Source organism: Micropterus salmoides, unplaced genomic scaffold (genome assembly GCF_014851395.1).
Source record: "Micropterus salmoides isolate LMB-PRFRI ecotype aquatic unplaced genomic scaffold, ASM1485139v1 Ms_hic_scaffold_924, whole genome shotgun sequence".
NCBI classification, from domain to species: domain Eukaryota; kingdom Metazoa; phylum Chordata; class Actinopteri; order Centrarchiformes; family Centrarchidae; genus Micropterus; species Micropterus salmoides.
The window spans coordinates 1-19,201 of record NW_024044709.1 but is presented as its reverse complement, the minus strand read 5'-3'; the positions used below and the strand labels follow the sequence as shown (position 1 = coordinate 19,201).

Genomic DNA, 19,201 nt, shown 5'->3' with positions numbered 1-19,201 from the left:
CTGTTTTAGGCTGCCTTTTAGTGACTGCCATTGGTTCACAGCCATTTGAATGCAGAAATACTCAAAAATGCAATTTTGAGCTTAATTTTCTAAAGATATGTCCTCTAGCTTTAGAAAAATGCCACAAGAACATGTTAACAACACGAAAAACATGATTATCATCGGAGTGGGTCTTTAAAGCTCATTTGCACAATACATTATTTAACTAGTCTCTCTATTTGTTGTATATACGTTTGTTATATTGCTTTTCTGTGTCCTATATTTATTTTGTAAATCAGGAATACTTTCCGTTTTTTATATTGCTATTTAATATTTAGTTTCATGCCTTGCTGCGGCTACAATGTATTTTTCCAGTTGTGGATCAGTATAGTACCGTCTGTCTATGTCAAAAGTCTGAGTTGCATGATGTTCTTACGCTTCACTGGTGTTACCTGCACTAAATGGTACACGGCACTCTCAGTTTAAAGGAGTCATAACTTAGTATTACCTTGGATACCCACGCTCTATTATAGCCTTTCAGGCCCTTCTAAAAAAGAAAAGTGGAGAGCTCCTCTGACCCTTATTTCTGAAGGCATTATTGTCTCGCGAGATCTGATGTGATATTTTGGCTGTCATGGATGGTCATTTTAATAATGCAAAGGGGCGCGTTGATTGGTGGCAGGAAGGAGGGGGGTTGACACCGCACGTAACTTCAGCATATCATTCCAAAATGACATCATGGCGCAAGTTGTAAATGCACCCGACCTGGCTGCGACCTACGGAATTCAACCGTACATGCACGAGCCAGACTCTGAATCTGAGCTGGAAAGGGAAGATGTAGAGTCGATGGAAGGACGTCTACATCAAGATGTCTCTGAATGGTAAAAACAATCATTTTGACTGAGACATTCATTATACCTTTTATTTAATGTAGATTACATTAACGGAGATGTAGTCTACTTTTTTTTATCAGCTTACAGTTGTTATTGAGATCAATCATGTGGTGTTTTCGCCTTGTTTCACGTTGTGGTTTTTTAGACATTCAAATTTGTGAACGATTCCGGTGTAAAATGATTAGCACAGACACCTAACGTTAAGCCAGTGGGAAGGGTTGTAGGAACCGCGTCATTAAAAATGAATTTAATCCACTGGTCCCTGACAGCTTGGTCCGTTCTTGGGAGAGAAAACACATTTAAGTTACATGTTGATTCTGGCAGTCAACAACAGAGCAACTCACGTGTGCACTACGTTTCTGCATCTTTCGCGACTGAATATGAGGGGGAGAGGGGCAGGGCGGGCTTCCTGCAGCATAGGTGTCCATATATGGTATTTCCTGCCCCGTCTTGACGTCAAGTCGGGGCAGAAATTAAAATCTCGTATTTGAGTGCGCATGCACGTGGGCTGGTTGACGAACCCAGGGGTAAACAAACGCTTCACTTTTAAATATCGGCTTCCCGGCCAGTGTATAATCGTTAGGCAATCATAACATACAGTAGCCGTGTTTCCACTGTCGGGCCAGAGCCGGGCCGTGCTAGTTCACCCCTAGCGTGTTTTAGTGAAGCGCTGTGGAGCTTCTGGCCAGACAGTGGAAACGCAACAGCTGGTTTTGAGCCCGGTGCTCCTGGCCCGAGGCCATTAGCCCGGCTCGGCCCAGTTTAAAGCCCTGGCTCGCACTGGCCCGACAGTGGAAACGCGGCTATTGATTCTCGTGGAAAAGTGAAAATTAGACAGCATAGACAGGACCTCAATGATGCATTGATGTGGATGGGTCTGCATCAAAAACATTTTTTGGCCACAAAGTCTGATCAAAAAAGCACTTTACCTGTAGAGTGTGTATCACAACTGGGAGAGTGCTGAGCATTGTCTGCAGGTAATACACTGACTAGACGCAAGAACATCAACCTCACTTTGAAAATACTGTAGTATCTGTTTTTGAGTCCCAGAATGAAATGTTTAATATATATTATTGTAGGAAGAGGAGTGTTTGCCACACACCCCATTGAACCCGGGGACTTCGTGTTGGAGTACAGGGGTAAACTCCTCACACAGGAGGAATGCAAGTCAAGAAAATACTCAGAGATTGAAAGCACATTTCTCTTTGACTTTCAGTGGCAGAATCATCACTTATGGTAAACATTGAAAGATGGATGTTTTGTATTGATTTAGCGAAATTACGAGTTAACCCTGAAACAAGGGTTTAATACTTGATGAATGAGTTAAGCAAAAATACTCTTAAATTCTTTTGAAAATAACTCTTTCAATAAAACTTTTAAAAAGATGTAAAACTATTACCATTTTTTTGATACTTTTCAGCCTGGATGCATCTGAAGAAGATTTATCTCTCGGAAGATTGGTCAATGACAACCACCAAAATCCAAATTGCGTTATGAAAAAAATCATAGTTGACAACAAACCACATTTGTGCCTTTTTTCTCTGAAGAAAATAGAAATAGGAGATGAAATTGATTACAACTATGGTGATTCAAAATGGCCTTGGCGCTGTAAGGTGAGTTGGTTAGATTAAGTATAGAGATTTCTTTTTTTAAATTTTTTTGTTGCAAAAGAAAATTTTGTATTTCTCCAAAATTAACCATGTTTCCAATATTACTCTTGACTGTCTATGGAAATGCATTTAATCTTTGATCTGTGATGTGTGTTAAAATGAGTTCTTCTTTATCTGCAATCCAGTTGAAAAAAAACCAAGCTCCAGCCGCAGCAGAAGAGAATGAGACCAGCCCTGTTCCTCAGATGCTGAATGATAGACCTAACCCAGATCAGACCTGCACACAGGTAAAAGTACATTCAAACACATTCATCTATGCTGACATGTATCCATGACCCTATCCTAACCCTATCCATGATCCACTGCAAACTCTTGGAATAGACGTGAGCAGCTTTTTAGTCCATGCTCTCAGTTAAAGTTCAGTGCTGTTTCACCATTAGATGACCTTATTAGCCTGTGAATGTCTCTTCATACAGTTCTGAGTCTCTTCTTGTCTGTCTATTTCAGGTGAAAGGCCTTCAGACTCCTGCTGCAGCAGAAGAGAATGAGACCAGCCCTGTTCCTCAGATGCTTAATGATAGACCTAACCCAGATCAGACCTGCACACAGGTAAAAGTACATTCAAACACATTCATCTATGCTGACATGTATGTGGTGGTGTTCTATTACTAAAGTGGACCAATGCTTATGTGGCTTTATATTGGCTGTTAAAGGCCAGGTAATGTCACACACACCGGCATGTTTCCAGTCATGTTCTTATGGGGTCCTTCCATCTTCCAAATACATTTGTTTCTCAAGTCCCTCCTTTACACACTCGTATGTCTGTAGTCTGACCCATGTGGGGCCCTTCCGTCCAGTTCTTACGGTAATTGTTTTTAATGCACTGTGGCAACACCTGACATGACCTCAACTGTGATTTTAACATTCGTAATTGTATACTGTGTCTGAGCTGTTAGATGTTTTAAAGCAATATTTTGATTTGATCCACTGCAAACTCTTGGAATAGACGTGAGCAGCTTTTTAGTCCATGCTCTCAGTTAAAGTTCAGTGCTGTTTCACCATTAGATGACCTTATTAGCCTGTGAATGTCTCTTCATACAGTTCTGAGTCTCTTCTTGTCTGTCTATTTCAGGTGAAAGGCCTTCAGACTCCTGCTGCAGCAGAAGAGAATGAGACCAGCCCTGTTCCTCAGATGCTTAATGATAGACCTAACCCAGATCAGACCTGCACACAGGTAAAAGTACATTCAAACACATTCATCTATGCTGACATGTATGTGGTGGTGTTCTATTACTAAAGTGGACCAATGCTTATGTGGCTTTATATTGGCTGTTAAAGGCCAGGTAATGTCACACACACCGGCATGTTTCCAGTCATGTTCTTATGGGGTCCTTCCATCTTCCAAATACATTTGTTTCTCAAGTCCCTCCTTTACACACTCGTATGTCTGTAGTCTGACCCATGTGGGGCCCTTCCGTCCAGTTCTTACGGTAATTGTTTTTAATGCACTGTGGCAACACCTGACATGACCTCAACTGTGATTTTAACATTCGTAATTGTATACTGTGTCTGAGCTGTTAGATGTTTTAAAGCAATATTTTGATTTGATCCACTGCAAACTCTTGGAATAGACGTGAGCAGCTTTTTAGTCCATGCTCTCAGTTAAAGTTCAGTGCTGTTTCACCATTAGATGACCTTATTAGCCTGTGAATGTCTCTTCATACAGTTCTGAGTCTCTTCTTGTCTGTCTATTTCAGGTGAAAGGCCTTCAGACTCCTGCTGCAGCAGAAGAGAATGAGACCAGCCCTGTTCCTCAGATGCTTAATGATAGACCTAACCCAGATCAGACCTGCACACAGGTAAAAGTACATTCAAACACATTCATCTATGCTGACATGTATGTGGTGGTGTTCTATTACTAAAGTGGACCAATGCTTATGTGGCTTTATATTGGCTGTTAAAGGCCAGGTAATGTCACACACACCGGCATGTTTCCAGTCATGTTCTTATGGGGTCCTTCCATCTTCCAAATACATTTGTTTCTCAAGTCCCTCCTTTACACACTCGTATGTCTGTAGTCTGACCCATGTGGGGCCCTTCCGTCCAGTTCTTACGGTAATTGTTTTTAATGCACTGTGGCAACACCTGACATGACCTCAACTGTGATTTTAACATGCGTAATTGTATACTGTGTCTGAGCTGTTAGATGTTTTAAAGCAATATTTTGATTTGATCCACTGCAAACTCTTGGAATAGACGTGAGCAGCTTTTTAGTCCATGCTCTCAGTTAAAGTTCAGTGCTGTTTCACCATTAGATGACCTTATTAGCCTGTGAATGTCTCTTCATACAGTTCTGAGTCTCTTCTTGTCTGTCTATTTCAGGTGAAAGGCCTTCAGACTCCTGCTGCAGCAGAAGAGAATGAGACCAGCCCTGTTCCTCAGATGCTTAATGATAGACCTAACCCAGATCAGACCTGCACACAGGTAAAAGTACATTCAAACACATTCATCTATGCTGACATGTATGTGGTGGTGTTCTATTACTAAAGTGGACCAATGCTTATGTGGCTTTATATTGGCTGTTAAAGGCCAGGTAATGTCACACACACCGGCATGTTTCCAGTCATGTTCTTATGGGGTCCTTCCATCTTCCAAATACATTTGTTTCTCAAGTCCCTCCTTTACACACTCGTATGTCTGTAGTCTGACCCATGTGGGGCCCTTCCGTCCAGTTCTTACGGTAATTGTTTTTAATGCACTGTGGCAACACCTGACATGACCTCAACTGTGATTTTAACATTCGTAATTGTATACTGTGTCTGAGCTGTTAGATGTTTTAAAGCAATATTTTTGATTTGAATTTTGATGTTAAATATTTTGATTTGATGCACTGAAAACCCCTGTAATGGTCAATTGGACCATGGACCAATGCTCACGGGGCTTTAAAGTAGTCAGGTGACCTTTATTGGGTTGTAAAGGCCAGGTAATGTAACACACACTGGCATCTTTCCAGTCCCATTCTTGTGGGGCACCTTTTAATGCATTATGGTAACATCTGGGGAGGAAAAAGAAGAAAATCTGCATACTGGGTTAAAGCTCACAGTTACCTTTTTTATTGACTAAAAAACAAAGGTTTCGATCCAAATGGTCTTCCTCAGGCAACTATATGATAGTATTGTAATACTATAGTATAGCTGTACTCTGATTTTAACATTTATAATTGTACACTGTCTAAAAGGGCTGATGTTCACATTTCTGGATTTAGATTTTTAGTCAGACCATGCCATGTTTCTTTGGCCAACCTTTCTAATTCCATACTTAATGAATTTTTGTTTATTTTTAGGTATTTACTGTCCAAGGATTTTCACTGGTTGATTATCCAGATAGTGATGAAACTGATGAGGATGGTATGGAAAACGAACCTCCCACCCCACACCTGGATGTTATTATAGGGCAGAATGATATTGGCCCAGATTTTTCAGATCATTTGTACGATTCAGATGAAACTGTTGTGAAAGAAACTTGTGATGAGGCTTCTCCAAGCAACCATTCCAACAATCAATCGGATGATGAACTTGTTCCACCACTGAGACGCACAAAAAGCATTCTGGTAAGCCCCAAAACACATTTTAACAATATAATTGTTTATGTGATAAATTTTTTGCCACTAGTAAGCGAATTTGAATTTTATATTTGAATGGGAATCATTTACTTTGAACCTGAATCGATTGTTTTGAACAATTGCTTTTAAAATCTGAATTTAAATGGATTCATTTGAAATTGAATCTATTGGATTGGCATAAACACCTGCAGGAGTGATGTCCAGTGATCAGCGCTCAGGTGTGTGCTTAAAAAAAAAAAAAAAAAGATACAACGTGCCCAGTGATGTAGGCTACTGGTCAGCCAGCATACCGGGACAAACCCCGGTAGGGCCGGTCTCTGTTGCCAAAATCCGGTCGAGTCCTCGTCCTCGCCTGGTGCATTAATTATCAATTAAATAGAGATCACCAACAATCAATCAGTAATCATTTATTAGAGAAGCTCAACTCTCTCTCTTTTCTGACTGATTAAATTATTGACTAATCTCATATATAACATATTGCTACCCTGTCTACTGTTCTGAACCTCAAAACCACTGAGCTCGACCAGTTGGCAGACTTCCTTGGTCATAATATCGCTGTTCACAGGAAACACTACAGGCTCCCAGAAAGCACCCTCCAATTAGCCAAAGTAAGTAAAGTCCTCCTGGCAATGGAACAAGGACGCCTAGGAGATTACAAAGGAAAGAGCCTCGATGAAATACAAGTCGATGTGAATGGTAATTAACTTTATATTCTTGAAGGCACAATATATGACATTTAGTCTTCCGCATTCAGAAAACAACTATTTACCATGTAAAACATAGGGCAGTAATGGTGACGGGATGAGAGATAATGCTACTGTTGTATACTCTTGCAGATTGCCCATAGTTTCAGCTTTCCAAACTCAATTTTTTATCAATTATCATTTTAGAGACCATTGACATGGAGGGACCTTTAGCAGAGGACATTGAAGGTATGTGTATACGATGTTCCTAAATTGATTTTTAAATGATCCGTTTTAGATATTTTGTGTATTGTATTAAGTTATTTCCCTCTCCAGATGTCAGTATGCTAAGAGATGATGGGTCAGACGATGAGGTCAGCATGTCATCCACGCAAGAATGTACCTCCACATCACAAAGTCAAAACCAGGGAGTGTCTGCAACCGGTGAGCTTGAACGCAATTCTTACCTTTCGTGCATTTCACACAGCACGTGGCAAAAATTTCAACATCAACAACTCCACCTCCCTTCTTTGTCCCACCCACCTCTTTCTCCTGCAACTCTGTCAGGAGACCTGTATGATGCAGAGGCTGCACAATCAGTCAAACACAACCCCAGTTTTAAAACTGAACACTGCGTCAGTACTGCCTGAAATTACAAGTAGCATTAACTTTGAGGTTAGCGGGAACCCACCTATTGCTTATAGGTTGCTCTAATCTCTCGGCACAGACTTCATACAGGGATAGCACAGCTACTCCAACACGTCCCTGTCACTACAGAACATCTGGAATGTGCGCGATAAGGTGATGCAGGACAATTCCCTGAGCACATTATCCAAGTCTGCTTCATGGCAGCAAACAGACTCCACGGTTGATCGCAGTGACCGCACTTGCACTGCAAAGGGTTGCCGACCCTCTCCTCACTGTCATCTCCGTCCGGAGCTGCTGCAGCTCCCTCAACCAAAAACGGGTCTCTCAACCCTCCTCCTCATCACTGGCTCAAACGCATATGCCATCGGGTTAGATGACATCTAATAAACTCATACAGCCTTGTCGTTAATTCTACTTGTAATGTCAGTAACAACAGTCGCTTTCTGTCTGATGAAATCAGTTCATCTTATATTGTCCAACATACAATCTTTTCGGCGCACAGCTACTTCAGCACTAGTGGACTGCGTGGGACGGTCTGTCGTCCATACACTATATGAGGAAATATACTGCTTGAGGGCCACTATCCTTTAGGTTTTAGATGTTTCCCTGCTGCAACACACCTGATTCATTGTGCAGAGCTTGGCAACAAGCTGTTTGATCTATTTAATTTGAATCAGGTGTGTTGAAGCAGGGAAACATTTCAGACCTGCAGAATAGTGGCCCTTGAGGACTGGAGTTGCCCATCCCTGGGCTAACATGACAACTAATATTTTCACGTCACTAGTCACTTGAAAAGAATTTAGGACTATAGGAGACGGGATGAAATAAACTGTCTCTCTTTAAGAGACACAAATCCCATATACTGACTTCTTATTAAGTGCCTTGAGACGACATCTGTTGTGAATCAGCGCTATATAAATAAACTGAATAGAAAATTGAATTGAATATACTAAATTATTTTATAAAATAACACAACCACTGCACTGACGGCTATTACATATTTCATGTAGTGTATACTACAATAAAGTTATTTGTTTGTCCAGATGTCAGTATGCCAAGAGAAGAGGGGTCAGAAGATGAGGTCAGCATGTCATCCCTGCAAGAATGTCCAAAACCGGAGTGTGTCTGCAAAAAAGAGAGGTAAGCTTTGGGGCTTGCACTCTCTTTTGGGCCAGAGCTGCTCATTTATTTTTAAGGGCTTTTACTTTGCTTCCTTGACTCAACACTTGAAATATGTCTGTCCCTCCTTACTGTCCGGTGCCACAAGCCTGACAGTGACTTGAAAGAAGCTGTTGCAGGAACAGACCTTGTGAGCCTGCATTGTCGCAGGTTGTAGGGTTGGGGAAAGACTGGCATTATCACCTTTATATCAATAAGAAGTCTGTTGTATTTAAAAAAAAAAAATCTTTAACACTTTATGGACTTACTCAGGAAAAATGCTTGCATTTCCTCCAACAACGGAGGTGTACAGTGACCAGTTGAAACACTCGAACAACCTATAATCACCTTAAATACCTCCTAACTGCTAGTGTTCCTTCATCCAAGTCTCATTAAGCCTCCACATGCAGCTGACTTTATTAAATGACCTTTTAAAAGTGCCTTATAAATAGAATATATTATCATTATTATTGTTTTTATTATTATTTTGTGAAATGCAAAAAAGAATAAAATTGCTTTAAGTGAGAGAGTGTGTGTTTATACTCGAGTGTAGGGTAAAAGCATCCTGTTGCAGTTTCTTTTCCAGAATTATAATGTAATGCCGTCAGCAACACACAAAGAAAAAAGAATGCAATCAAAACCGTTAACTATAAATAAAGTTAAAAAGCAAAACTAAACGGAATGCATCTGAGCAGGCACTCCTCCGTTGCTTTCTGCCTTTCTTTCACCCGTTGCAGCTCTTCCTTCAGCCAGTTGTCGGTCGTTCTCATGGTGGTTTTGGCAAAAGAGGGAGCACGGGGCTTGGAGAAGCTGGCAGCACAGGGGGGCTGGGGTTTTTCCACCGCTTCATGCACTCTTTCAGCAACGAGACCAAAACATCCGGAGACTTGTGATCACTCTGGCCAATTACAAGAGAGTACATCCACGTAGCTGCGTTTGCGTAGCTGGGCAGCACGTCAGGTCCGAAGAGGTGCCCATCAAGCTGCATAATTAAGGATTAATTTGCAGTGTTTTTGTTTTTACCAAACCAGTGTATAAAATGAATAATAATCTCAGTCATGTTATTATGAAGAGTTGTTTATTCCAACAAATAAGATCTTTATTTATTTACATTGTTAACAGTGCAATGTCTGCAGTGTTCTCTCGCTCTCCACTGAAATTTATGTGCTCAGTGTGAAGTCCACCTTTACTTATAGTGGTAATCCCAGAAACAGTTCCTGTCCTCTGAAAAACAGAGGCGGACATCACACTTACTGCATTGGGTATTGGTGTACCCTTTACTGCAATGTCTGCAGTGTCCTCTCTTTGTCTTCAGGGGGAAACGTCCAGTTTGGTCCATGCGCGCATCCATGGGCGGTGGTTTGCGTGACTTTTTAGAAGAGGGAGCCTTTGGACTTCCATCATCCATGTGTGGTCTCTTTCCACTATTCAGAGGGCTCCTGTCTCTGGGCTCTTGTTGATTGAAGATGGCCGTCCTCTCTTTGGCGTTTTCAGTGTTGTGTCCGCCAGATTAGAATATAAATGTATCAATTTATGTACATCTCAAATTCCAGTCTGATTTATCACAAACAAGGTAAATAGCACAAATAGATCATTACCGTAATGAGAGAGGAAGCCAGCTGTGCTTGGAACTTTCTCATATTCAGTATCTCCTTTGGCATCCTGAGAGCATAGGCTGTGCTGCTTGTAGAGGAGCCAGGCGTTGACCACAGCAAGGGTGATTGTGTGCCAGAAGATGTACATGTACCACCACCAGGATTTCAGTGCATACTTGTGTTTTGCTGTAAATGAGTCCAACAAATCCACACCTCCCATGTATTTATTGTAGATGCCCACAATGGAAGCCTTTCTAACGTCAATGTAGGTTTTGGTGGTTTTGTCCCAGTGTTGAATCTCCTGAACAGGTTCTGGTCCAGCGAAGTGTCACCGCCCTGTTGTCGTACCATTTGACAGCACAGATGTTGTTTCCCCTCCACTCTGTGGTCAAAGCTTCCTCTGCCCTTCTTCTTCAAGCTCTTCACATGTAAAGATTACAGTTGGGGAGATGCACTTGCCTGGCTGTTCCCACATAATGGATTCCTTGCTCAAGGAGCTTCACTACCAGTGGTACGGAGGTGAAGTAGTTGTCTGCCTAGATCTTCTTGTGTTGACCCTTTGGAAATGTGGAGGCAAGCTTCATTACAACATCACCTGACAATCCAAGTTTAGATTTGACTCGTACATCATTGTTGCTCCCTTGGTAAACATCAAAGTCAAGCATCATGCTAGAGATTCCAGCTTTCACCCATACTTTAAAGCCCCATGAGCATAGATTACCTTGCATATACTTCTTGATGCTGCTAAACTTCCCGTTGAATGGTATCATCATCTTGTCCATGGAATGTGCTCTTCTGGTACCACCTGCAGGCAGTTTTCTCTGAGTGAATCAAGCCGTGGTCTGAGTTTCCAGAGTTTGTCCCTCTTTTCAGTCTCTGGCACGGTTAAATTGTTTACAAAATGTAATGTTCCATCCTCAGGTACATGCCCAATGCTGCCTGTATTTCTTTTGTATTAGTGTTGACTGATCTTTCATCATTTTGAATGCTATACTCATTCGTATTTGTTGCCAGAGCTTGAACCAAATCTTCTGACAAAAACTTTTGGAAGTATTGCAGTGGTGTGTGGAGGGAGGTGACATCATCTGTGAGAGCTTGACCAGAAAAATCAGTGACGTCTGTCATGTGGCATGATGTATTTCTTTGATTGCCCGGGCTCAATATTCACATTAGCTGGACAATTGGTAGGTTCTTGGTTTTCTTTGTCCACAGAGACATCAATATCTGATTCTTCATCACTCGCATCAGTGTCGTCAAAATCTATGTCCACATCACTTTCTCCGTTTTGGATGATGGCAATTACATTGTGCACATTGTACCAAGGATTTCTCCTTGCTGGTGGCATTCTGAAATGGAAAAGATAAAATTGAAACAAATTTCCATTGTATTTACAAATAGCACACATGCCTCATTATGACGTGTTCACACTTTGGACTGAAGCAGCCTATTCACACATCTCACCGGTCACGCTATACCCTAATGACTCACCTATAGTAGACTGTGATTGTAATCCTTACTGGAATGCATTCAGCGTCCAGTTTACAACAAAAACTAACAGTGATGAACATTTACACCTGTGTCAGAACAAAGCACCAGGAGCATCCCGCACAACTTGGAGGATTGGCCAGGTGTGGCCAGGTGTCTCTTGCAAAAGAGATCTTGGATCTCAATGGGACAGACCTGGTTAAATAAAGGTTATAGGCCTAATGATAATAAGCTCTTTGACTATAAATTGATAAGAACATTTTGTTTATCAGTAGACTAAGAAAAGGCAGATTTGCACAAACAGAATTTCTTTGTTAGAAAGTCCTGCAGAATGTGATAGCAAATTATAATGTTTAGATATGGCAATATATCTTTCAACTTTAGTCTCTAATACAGTATAGAATATGTAATCCGATATAAAGCTAAAGGGTTGTTTAAATCCTGTATAATTTGTTGTGAACATTTTCATTTAAGTTCCCCTCAAGATGTTCCTTAGCCTGGGAAAACCCAGACAACTTCCGGGAAATTTAGATTTGCTCTGAAAGTTAGTCTGGCAAAGAGCTCATTCAAGTTCATTTCCAATCCACCGAAATCGCGGCACCAATCAGAAACATTGGGGCGGGCTTTACACGATGACGACAGCGCTGGGATTTTGAAGCAGATTTTGTAGCCTACATTACAAAGATGGATGCCGCCGTCGAACATCACTCGTTCGGATCAGCTATCCCGTCTGTTTGAACGTTTCCTTTTTGTTAAAAACCGAGCAAAGAACAACACTCGGAGATGTTTCTCTGCCGGCCGCCGCTCTGCATACGTCATCTCCTTCATCGCTCTGATTGGTTTTAGGCCTACCCGCGACGTCCGTTGGAGGACGCCCCTCTGGAAATGATTTGTCTATGACGCTTTGCCAGACCATAACTCAGTTACAACTGAGAATGGTCTGGTTTTAACCAGGCTAGATGTTCCTCTTAAATACAGGGCAATTATGACTGCCACTCTCATCCAACATTGTAATATCGCAACACTTATAAAACAAGCTCTAAACAAAATGTAGGGCATATTTTCAACATTTACTGTACATGTCCTTGTTCTAGACACTGTAATAAACACAGAAAAACATATTCCAAGCATTTTACTTACTTCAAGATGAATCCAGTCCAGTAAATCAAAGGGATGTTGCTTGATCAGAAAGTTGTAGGATGTGTCACTTCTTGACTTAAGGGGGGTGGGCTTTGTATACAAATCCTGGATCCAATTACATGGTGGGAATAAAATGTAGGACCCACAGATCATATTGATGTGGTTGTATAAACAAACAAACAATAAAAAAAAAAAGACAAAAGGGGTTTTGGGAAATAACCACAATTGTTGTAATTCTGAAACAGTGGGTCTTACAGGGTTAAGTAAGATTAAAATTTCTTTATAAAAGAAAACCTACAATGTTTTGTGTTTTTGCCTACATAGGAAAACAAACAGCCATCAAAAGAAGCTGGACCCCAGACGAGTGTGCTGCAGTGGACACACATTTGAGGAGATTTATTGTAAGGAATCAAGTTCCTGGTAAAGAAGAGTGTCAGCGCTGTATTACTGCAGAACCTCAAGCTCTCAGAAACAGAGACTGGAAAGCAGTTAAATATTATGTTAAAAATCGCATTACAGCCCTGAGAAGAAAAGTCTAGTGTGAAAGCACCTAATGGAACTGAGGTAAAACCAAAACATTAGAGGTAGGATCTTAAAATGTTTTGTCTTTGGTTGTGTTCTGTTGTAACCTTGTTGTTGTTGTTGTTGTTGTTGTAGGGGTTTGCTCAGGTTTTATGGCTGTCCATTGGCCAACAAATATACACATTTCACAGATCTTATTTAATTTTTTTTATTTGATGGATGTAGGATGGATGTTCGAGAGATGAATGGATGTAGGATAGATGATTGATGTTTGATGGATGTAGGGTAGATGATGGATGGATGGATGTTGACCGGATGGATGGATGGATCTTGAATAGATGATGGATGGAGGGAGGATGGATGGAGGATGGAGGGAGGATGGATGGAGGGAGGATGGATGGATGGATGTTGACCAGATGATGGATGGATGGATGGATGGATGTTGACCAGATGATGGATGGATGGATGGATGGATGTTGACCAGATGATGGATGGATGGATGGATGGATGTTGACCGGATGGATGGATGTTGACCAGATGATGGATGGATGGATGGATGTTGACCAGATGATGGATGGATATTGAGATTTTCTTATTTATTTTAATACATTTTTTTATTTATTTTAGGGCCTGAACACTGAAAGTGTGTGGGGCATATGTTAAATATTTCAAAGGATTTTTCATTTCTTTAAATATCTCTGTATCATGATTTCAAAATTTGAGGCTTCATTGGAAAGAGAAACTTGTGTTAACATGATAGTATGGATGCAGTCCAATGAAACATATAATTTCAATGCCTATATAAGAGAAACTGTTGGGTTTACATAAAAGTTCAGGCTGATGTTGTTCAAACATTGAGTGCAGATTGTACAGATCTCTAGACATTAAATTAATAATTTGTTTTAATCATTTCATAAAAAGTTTATTGACTGACAACTGTGTGGCATAAACTGTCATTACAATAAAATCGGTCATTTCAGTTTTGTCATAAAACTGTCTTTGAAGCCGTATGTCTTGTAATCTGTAAAGGCAGATGGAAAGTTTCACATGTATACATAATTACTCATTACAAAAATAACTATTTTAGTCCAAAATAAGGAAACTGGGAGTAATAATAAAGGCTGGTGTCAGCAGCTGCAGATAGTGACCTTGGGCCCCATTAACATATAAAAACTTGGTTTGTATGTGTGTATGTGGGCGGACCCCACAAGTCGGCAATCCTAGAAACGGTCCCCACAAAGGGCCAAATACCTTTTTTGACAAAACTTTTGAAATTTGTCAAATTGAAGTGATATTAATGATTGAGATTTTTTTTAGATCTAATGTTGTTTTTTACAGCAGTGTAGGACCACTGGAAAGGGTGGATCCCACAACGCATAAAAAAACTGGTGGGCCCCATCAGGGAGCCTGCGTCAGAATGTGTGTGTGTGTGTGTGTGTGTGTGTGTGTACAAAATGCAATGATTAATATTAAGATCTGATAGCATCTTAGAGTTTCCTTACTTGAGCCAACCTATGTAACTACTTTCCAAACTCATTTCCAGTAAATGGTTGCAGCACAGCTACAGGAAATTAGAAAGTGTAATGAATTCAAAGAAACTCATGAGGGAGAGAGGTTGAACAAGCTGGAAAAAGGGAGATCGAAAAGAGCTTAAGTTTAAAGCTACAACAAAAGAAAAAAAGTGAAAAAAGAAAGAAAGATGTAATAGACAGGAGAACCAGACCACACTTTGTCTATAGCGTCAAACTTGGTGACTATGAAGTCGCTATAGGCAGGCATCGTCGTGGTAACAGCAACATCACTGTAGAAACCACAAGCTGATGTCATCTACGGCTGCTGTTTGCCAATAGTTACTGATCATTCTGTCCTCACAATACCCCACTGAGGATGTGTGTGTGTGTGTGTGTGAGTGTGTGTGTGTGTGTGTGTCTGTGTGAGTGTGTGCCCACGTGTGTATCTGCTTAGGGTCACACACGTAACATAAAAATATCTTATTTTCCTTAAAAAACGTTCTTAAATGTTATGTTTGGCATTATAACCAAACATAACACAACCTTCCTTGAGGAAATGTCCGCAAAAGGTCATTGTGATGAGTAAAAATGATGCAAAGACACATAATGTTAATATATCTTTAAATCACTTGACTCATGTTCTTATCTACACAGAATACATAGGTGCTGAGTGACACATGTCATTTATTTCAGGATTCAGGCTGTGATGTTTCCTGATACTCCAGTGTAATTGTAAATGCTGGCTGCTTGCTAAACCAATCGCTCCAGAGGTTTAATCTTCTTTGAGTAATCTTTATGTGTAAGTACTGTTATTTCCAGTTATGTTCTTAAAGCCAAAAAGAACAACAAAAGCAAAACATGAGTGCAGAGTGAGAGAGAGGCTCACCGTCGCATGTGAAGTCTGGGGTGGCCACATCCTGGATGGGAATCTCCTTCAGGAAGGCTGGCTTCTGACAGCGAGGGTTTCCACTGACCACCCTGGTCTTTTTCAGCCATTGACCCAACCAGGCCAAATGACAATCACACACGTACGGGTTGGACAGGAGGTTACTAAGAAAATAAAGAATGACGGAGATACAGAGAGACAAAGAAATCATTAAAACAGGGTCAATGCAAAACAAAATTATTTCAGTAGCAGAAAAATAATAGTAAACTTGCAGTGTACACTGCAAACCATATAGATATATATATATATATAACTGTTGTTTTTTGGTCAGTCATACACTTGAATACATTTAAATGGATGACAAAGAGAGGCAGTGAGGGAAAGAGAACAAAAGAGGCAAAGAGAAAAGGTTAGCAGTTATTTTTATTCATTTCGTAAAAGAGATGGAGAATGAAAAAGAAGAAGGTGAAATGAGAAAAGGTTATCTTTGCATTCATTTTTGATCACCACTCACTGCATTTTGTTGCTTTTATAACATTGCTCATGTAATATTTATTCTGAACCATATTTAAACTGAATAGGGAGGGAGGAGGGACCAGCAGCACATACTACACATGGGTATACTTAAGATAAAACATCCAGGCAAAAGATGGCCAAAAAATATCAAGGGTGTTGGGACAATGTCTTCTGTTGCAGCCCATTTTAGATGTCAATATTATATATAAAAAATATTTTATATATATATATTTTTTTTATTTTTTATTTTTTATTTTACTATTTTATGTTTTACAAAGTAGAATGTAATAAAATGTAATATATGAATCTATCCTGGAAATGATCTAACTCTTGTAGGTAGCTTTGTAACCTGCAACATTTTGTAACATTCGAAGCAAACTAAACAATGTTATAGGAAAACTCCCTGATTTTGTTATGGAGCAGTGACATTCTCTTCTCAGCTCACTGCCATTTTAGATTCAACACAGTTCAGTGATGACTTACGAAATATCAACAGTAAGCTGTGGGGAAAAGAGATTTAGGAGGTGCTCTTGCATTAGGTAGTAAATAATATGAGGAGTTTACTGACAAGAGAGTATAAGTGGAAAAAGAATAAGTGGAATTACATTTTAGCAGTATCAGCAGCAAATGATTAGTAAATTAAAAAGTCACATGTATCTCTTTAATGTTGATGGTGTGCCTCCAAATTGTGTCACTAGATGTGCAAGTGGCATATTGCCTTTTACTGTGTCTGCTAATAAACTAATACATGTGAAGGTTGCTGTTTGTGCTACAATATTAATGGTGTGCTGATATAGATAGGGACGAGTTATTTCCTCATTTCCGTGTAATGAACTGACCTCACTGCTTGGCAACCAGACCTAAGCTAAATCCCTTCCTTCCTTTTTAATGTGTTAATCTTTTAATTAAATGGACAAACTCCATTGGGAAATAATGCACTAAAAATGGAGCCCAATATTAGAAATAGTAGGGGTGAGAGAGAAGGAGAGAAGAAGAGAAAAACAGAGGAAAGATACACAAACGAACAGAGGAAGTGTTAAGAACAGCAGCTCTAGAAATAAAAACTATCCATCTTTTTGACGCCAAACAGCAGGCAGGTGTTGCATACATAAGGCCAATGAAAAACTAATGCTGAAAAAAGAATGAATAGTGAAAAAATGAGATGAGGGTAATACAATATCATTCCTGCTTTTCTGAAATTTCTGTACTGATAATCACACTGAGCCCCACTGAGCAAACCTGATTCTCTCCAACAATCCCCCCATCCATCCACCCCCTCCACCGTCCCCATTTTCCCTCTTTTTTGTCCCCAAAGACTCAAGTAGAAACTTGAATCAAAGATGACAGGTACATAGCAGGGCAGAGAACAGGAACAAAATGCAGAACAAGGGAAGGAAGCATGGAAAAATAGAAAGAGAGTAGAGAGGTGAAACGTGAGAAGACCTTTTTGGCTTGGCATGTCTGTGTGTTCACTGTAAGAAAAAATAATTAAAAAATCAACCTTTTTTTACTGAGTTCAGAAAATCTATTATTTACAACCTTCACATCTGGGTGCTTAGAAGACTGACACACCCACATTCACTCACTTCTCTTTTGCCTCCTTGCGTCCCACTCTCTCCTGCCTAACAATAAAGGTATGTGGCTGATTATTACTTGTCATAACTTACTTCATTGCAGTTGTTTCTGTACAAATGAAAGCATGACCCCCACATGCACACACACACACACACACCCACACACACACACACACACACACACACACACACACACACGCACCAAACACACACACATAACTTAAAAGAATATGCCATCCAAAAATGCATGTCTTGGTCAGAGCAGGTGTGTATTTCTTTGGAAAGTTAAAAACAATCTTGTGTGTTGTGTTGGGGTGGGGGTGGTGCGTGCTGAGATATATTTAGCTTGATAACAAATGTCCTGGGATCCGGACCAATCTAGTCGATAATGATGTAGAGCATCTGTGAGGAAAACAGTGTCCAGAGAGCAACATGTGTGCAAATGGTGTGTGTGTGTGTGTGTGTTGTGTGTGGGTGTGGGTGGTGTGTGTATACGTGTTGCATGGCAGATAACTCCCACAGCAGGGCTAGACTCTGAAAAATTAGAGGAGAGAGAGAGGGAGAGAGTTAAAGAGAGAGAGACAAAGCAGGGGAAGATTCAGACAGACAGACGAAAAGAGATTGTGGCGCATATTGAGAGATAGCAAGAATAATGGGATGGAATGGAAAAAGAACATAAAACAAAACAGAAAATAAGCACTAGAAAGAGGGAGAAAAGCCATCAGATAGGACTCACATGGTGGACAGGGAGTGCAGGGTGAGAAGGCTCCTGGGCAATGCTGGAGATCCCATTGTCGTACAGCGACAGCAGACCACAGAGCTCAGACCTGTAAATGTGCTGTTGTCAATGCAGCTGATCTGATTGCTCCGCAGCATTCTGGAAACACACATACCATATATTTAGTAAATGAAATTTAACATTGTCTCATGCTTAGATCTTAGTGCCCAAATCTTAAATTAGCTTAACATTTACTGATGAATCAAGAATTTATTATACTCTTTACTTGAGAGATGTTTTTGGCAGGCAGTCTTATTGATTTTCCTGAGGAAAATGTTGCTAACGCAACAGTTTGTCTATGAATGAAAACCCAAATTTACATACATTTGGGCGGATAAAAGAGACAAAGAGGATAAAAGAACATAACCTATAATGACATGAACAAAAGATAAAACGAAGTAGGGGTAAATTCAAACCAGTTCCCATTGGACAACCTGACAGAGTCTATAATATGACATTAGCTTTTGACATGCAGTCATGTGGGACCTGGCTACTAAGTTAGTTAGCATTAGCAATCTATGGACAGGCTAACCTAGTTAGCAAGGCTATTACTGGACAGGGAGCCTCTTAACATAATACAGAGACAGCCGTGATGCCATTA

General features: G+C 40.3%; 2 protein-coding genes across 2 annotated transcripts in view; one reads left to right on the top strand and one right to left on the bottom strand.

Moving 5' to 3' along the window:
- LOC119896321 (slit homolog 3 protein-like) overlaps positions 1–18,576 on the bottom strand; it is a gene marked incomplete at its 3' end in the record, with an annotated part of 32,509 nt that extends 13,933 nt beyond the window's left edge. The window contains exons 1-2 of the mRNA XM_038709761.1: positions 18,559–18,576; positions 15,733–15,896 (exon numbers count right to left, since the gene is read on the bottom strand). The remainder of the gene's footprint in view (positions 1–15,732; positions 15,897–18,558) is intronic.
- On the top strand, positions 1,939–13,615 carry LOC119896322. Its single transcript, XM_038709762.1, has 12 exons — positions 1,939–2,108; positions 2,293–2,769; positions 2,990–3,091; positions 3,615–3,716; positions 4,240–4,341; positions 4,865–4,966; positions 5,826–6,092; positions 6,670–6,800; positions 6,995–7,036; positions 7,124–7,231; positions 8,479–8,575; positions 13,138–13,615. Exons 2-8 carry the CDS (start codon positions 2,629–2,631, stop codon positions 6,718–6,720), a joined length of 867 nt encoding a protein of 288 aa, XP_038565690.1. The 5' UTR covers positions 1,939–2,108; positions 2,293–2,628; the 3' UTR covers positions 6,721–6,800; positions 6,995–7,036; positions 7,124–7,231; positions 8,479–8,575; positions 13,138–13,615.
- Positions 18,577–19,201: the final 625 nt, after the last annotated feature.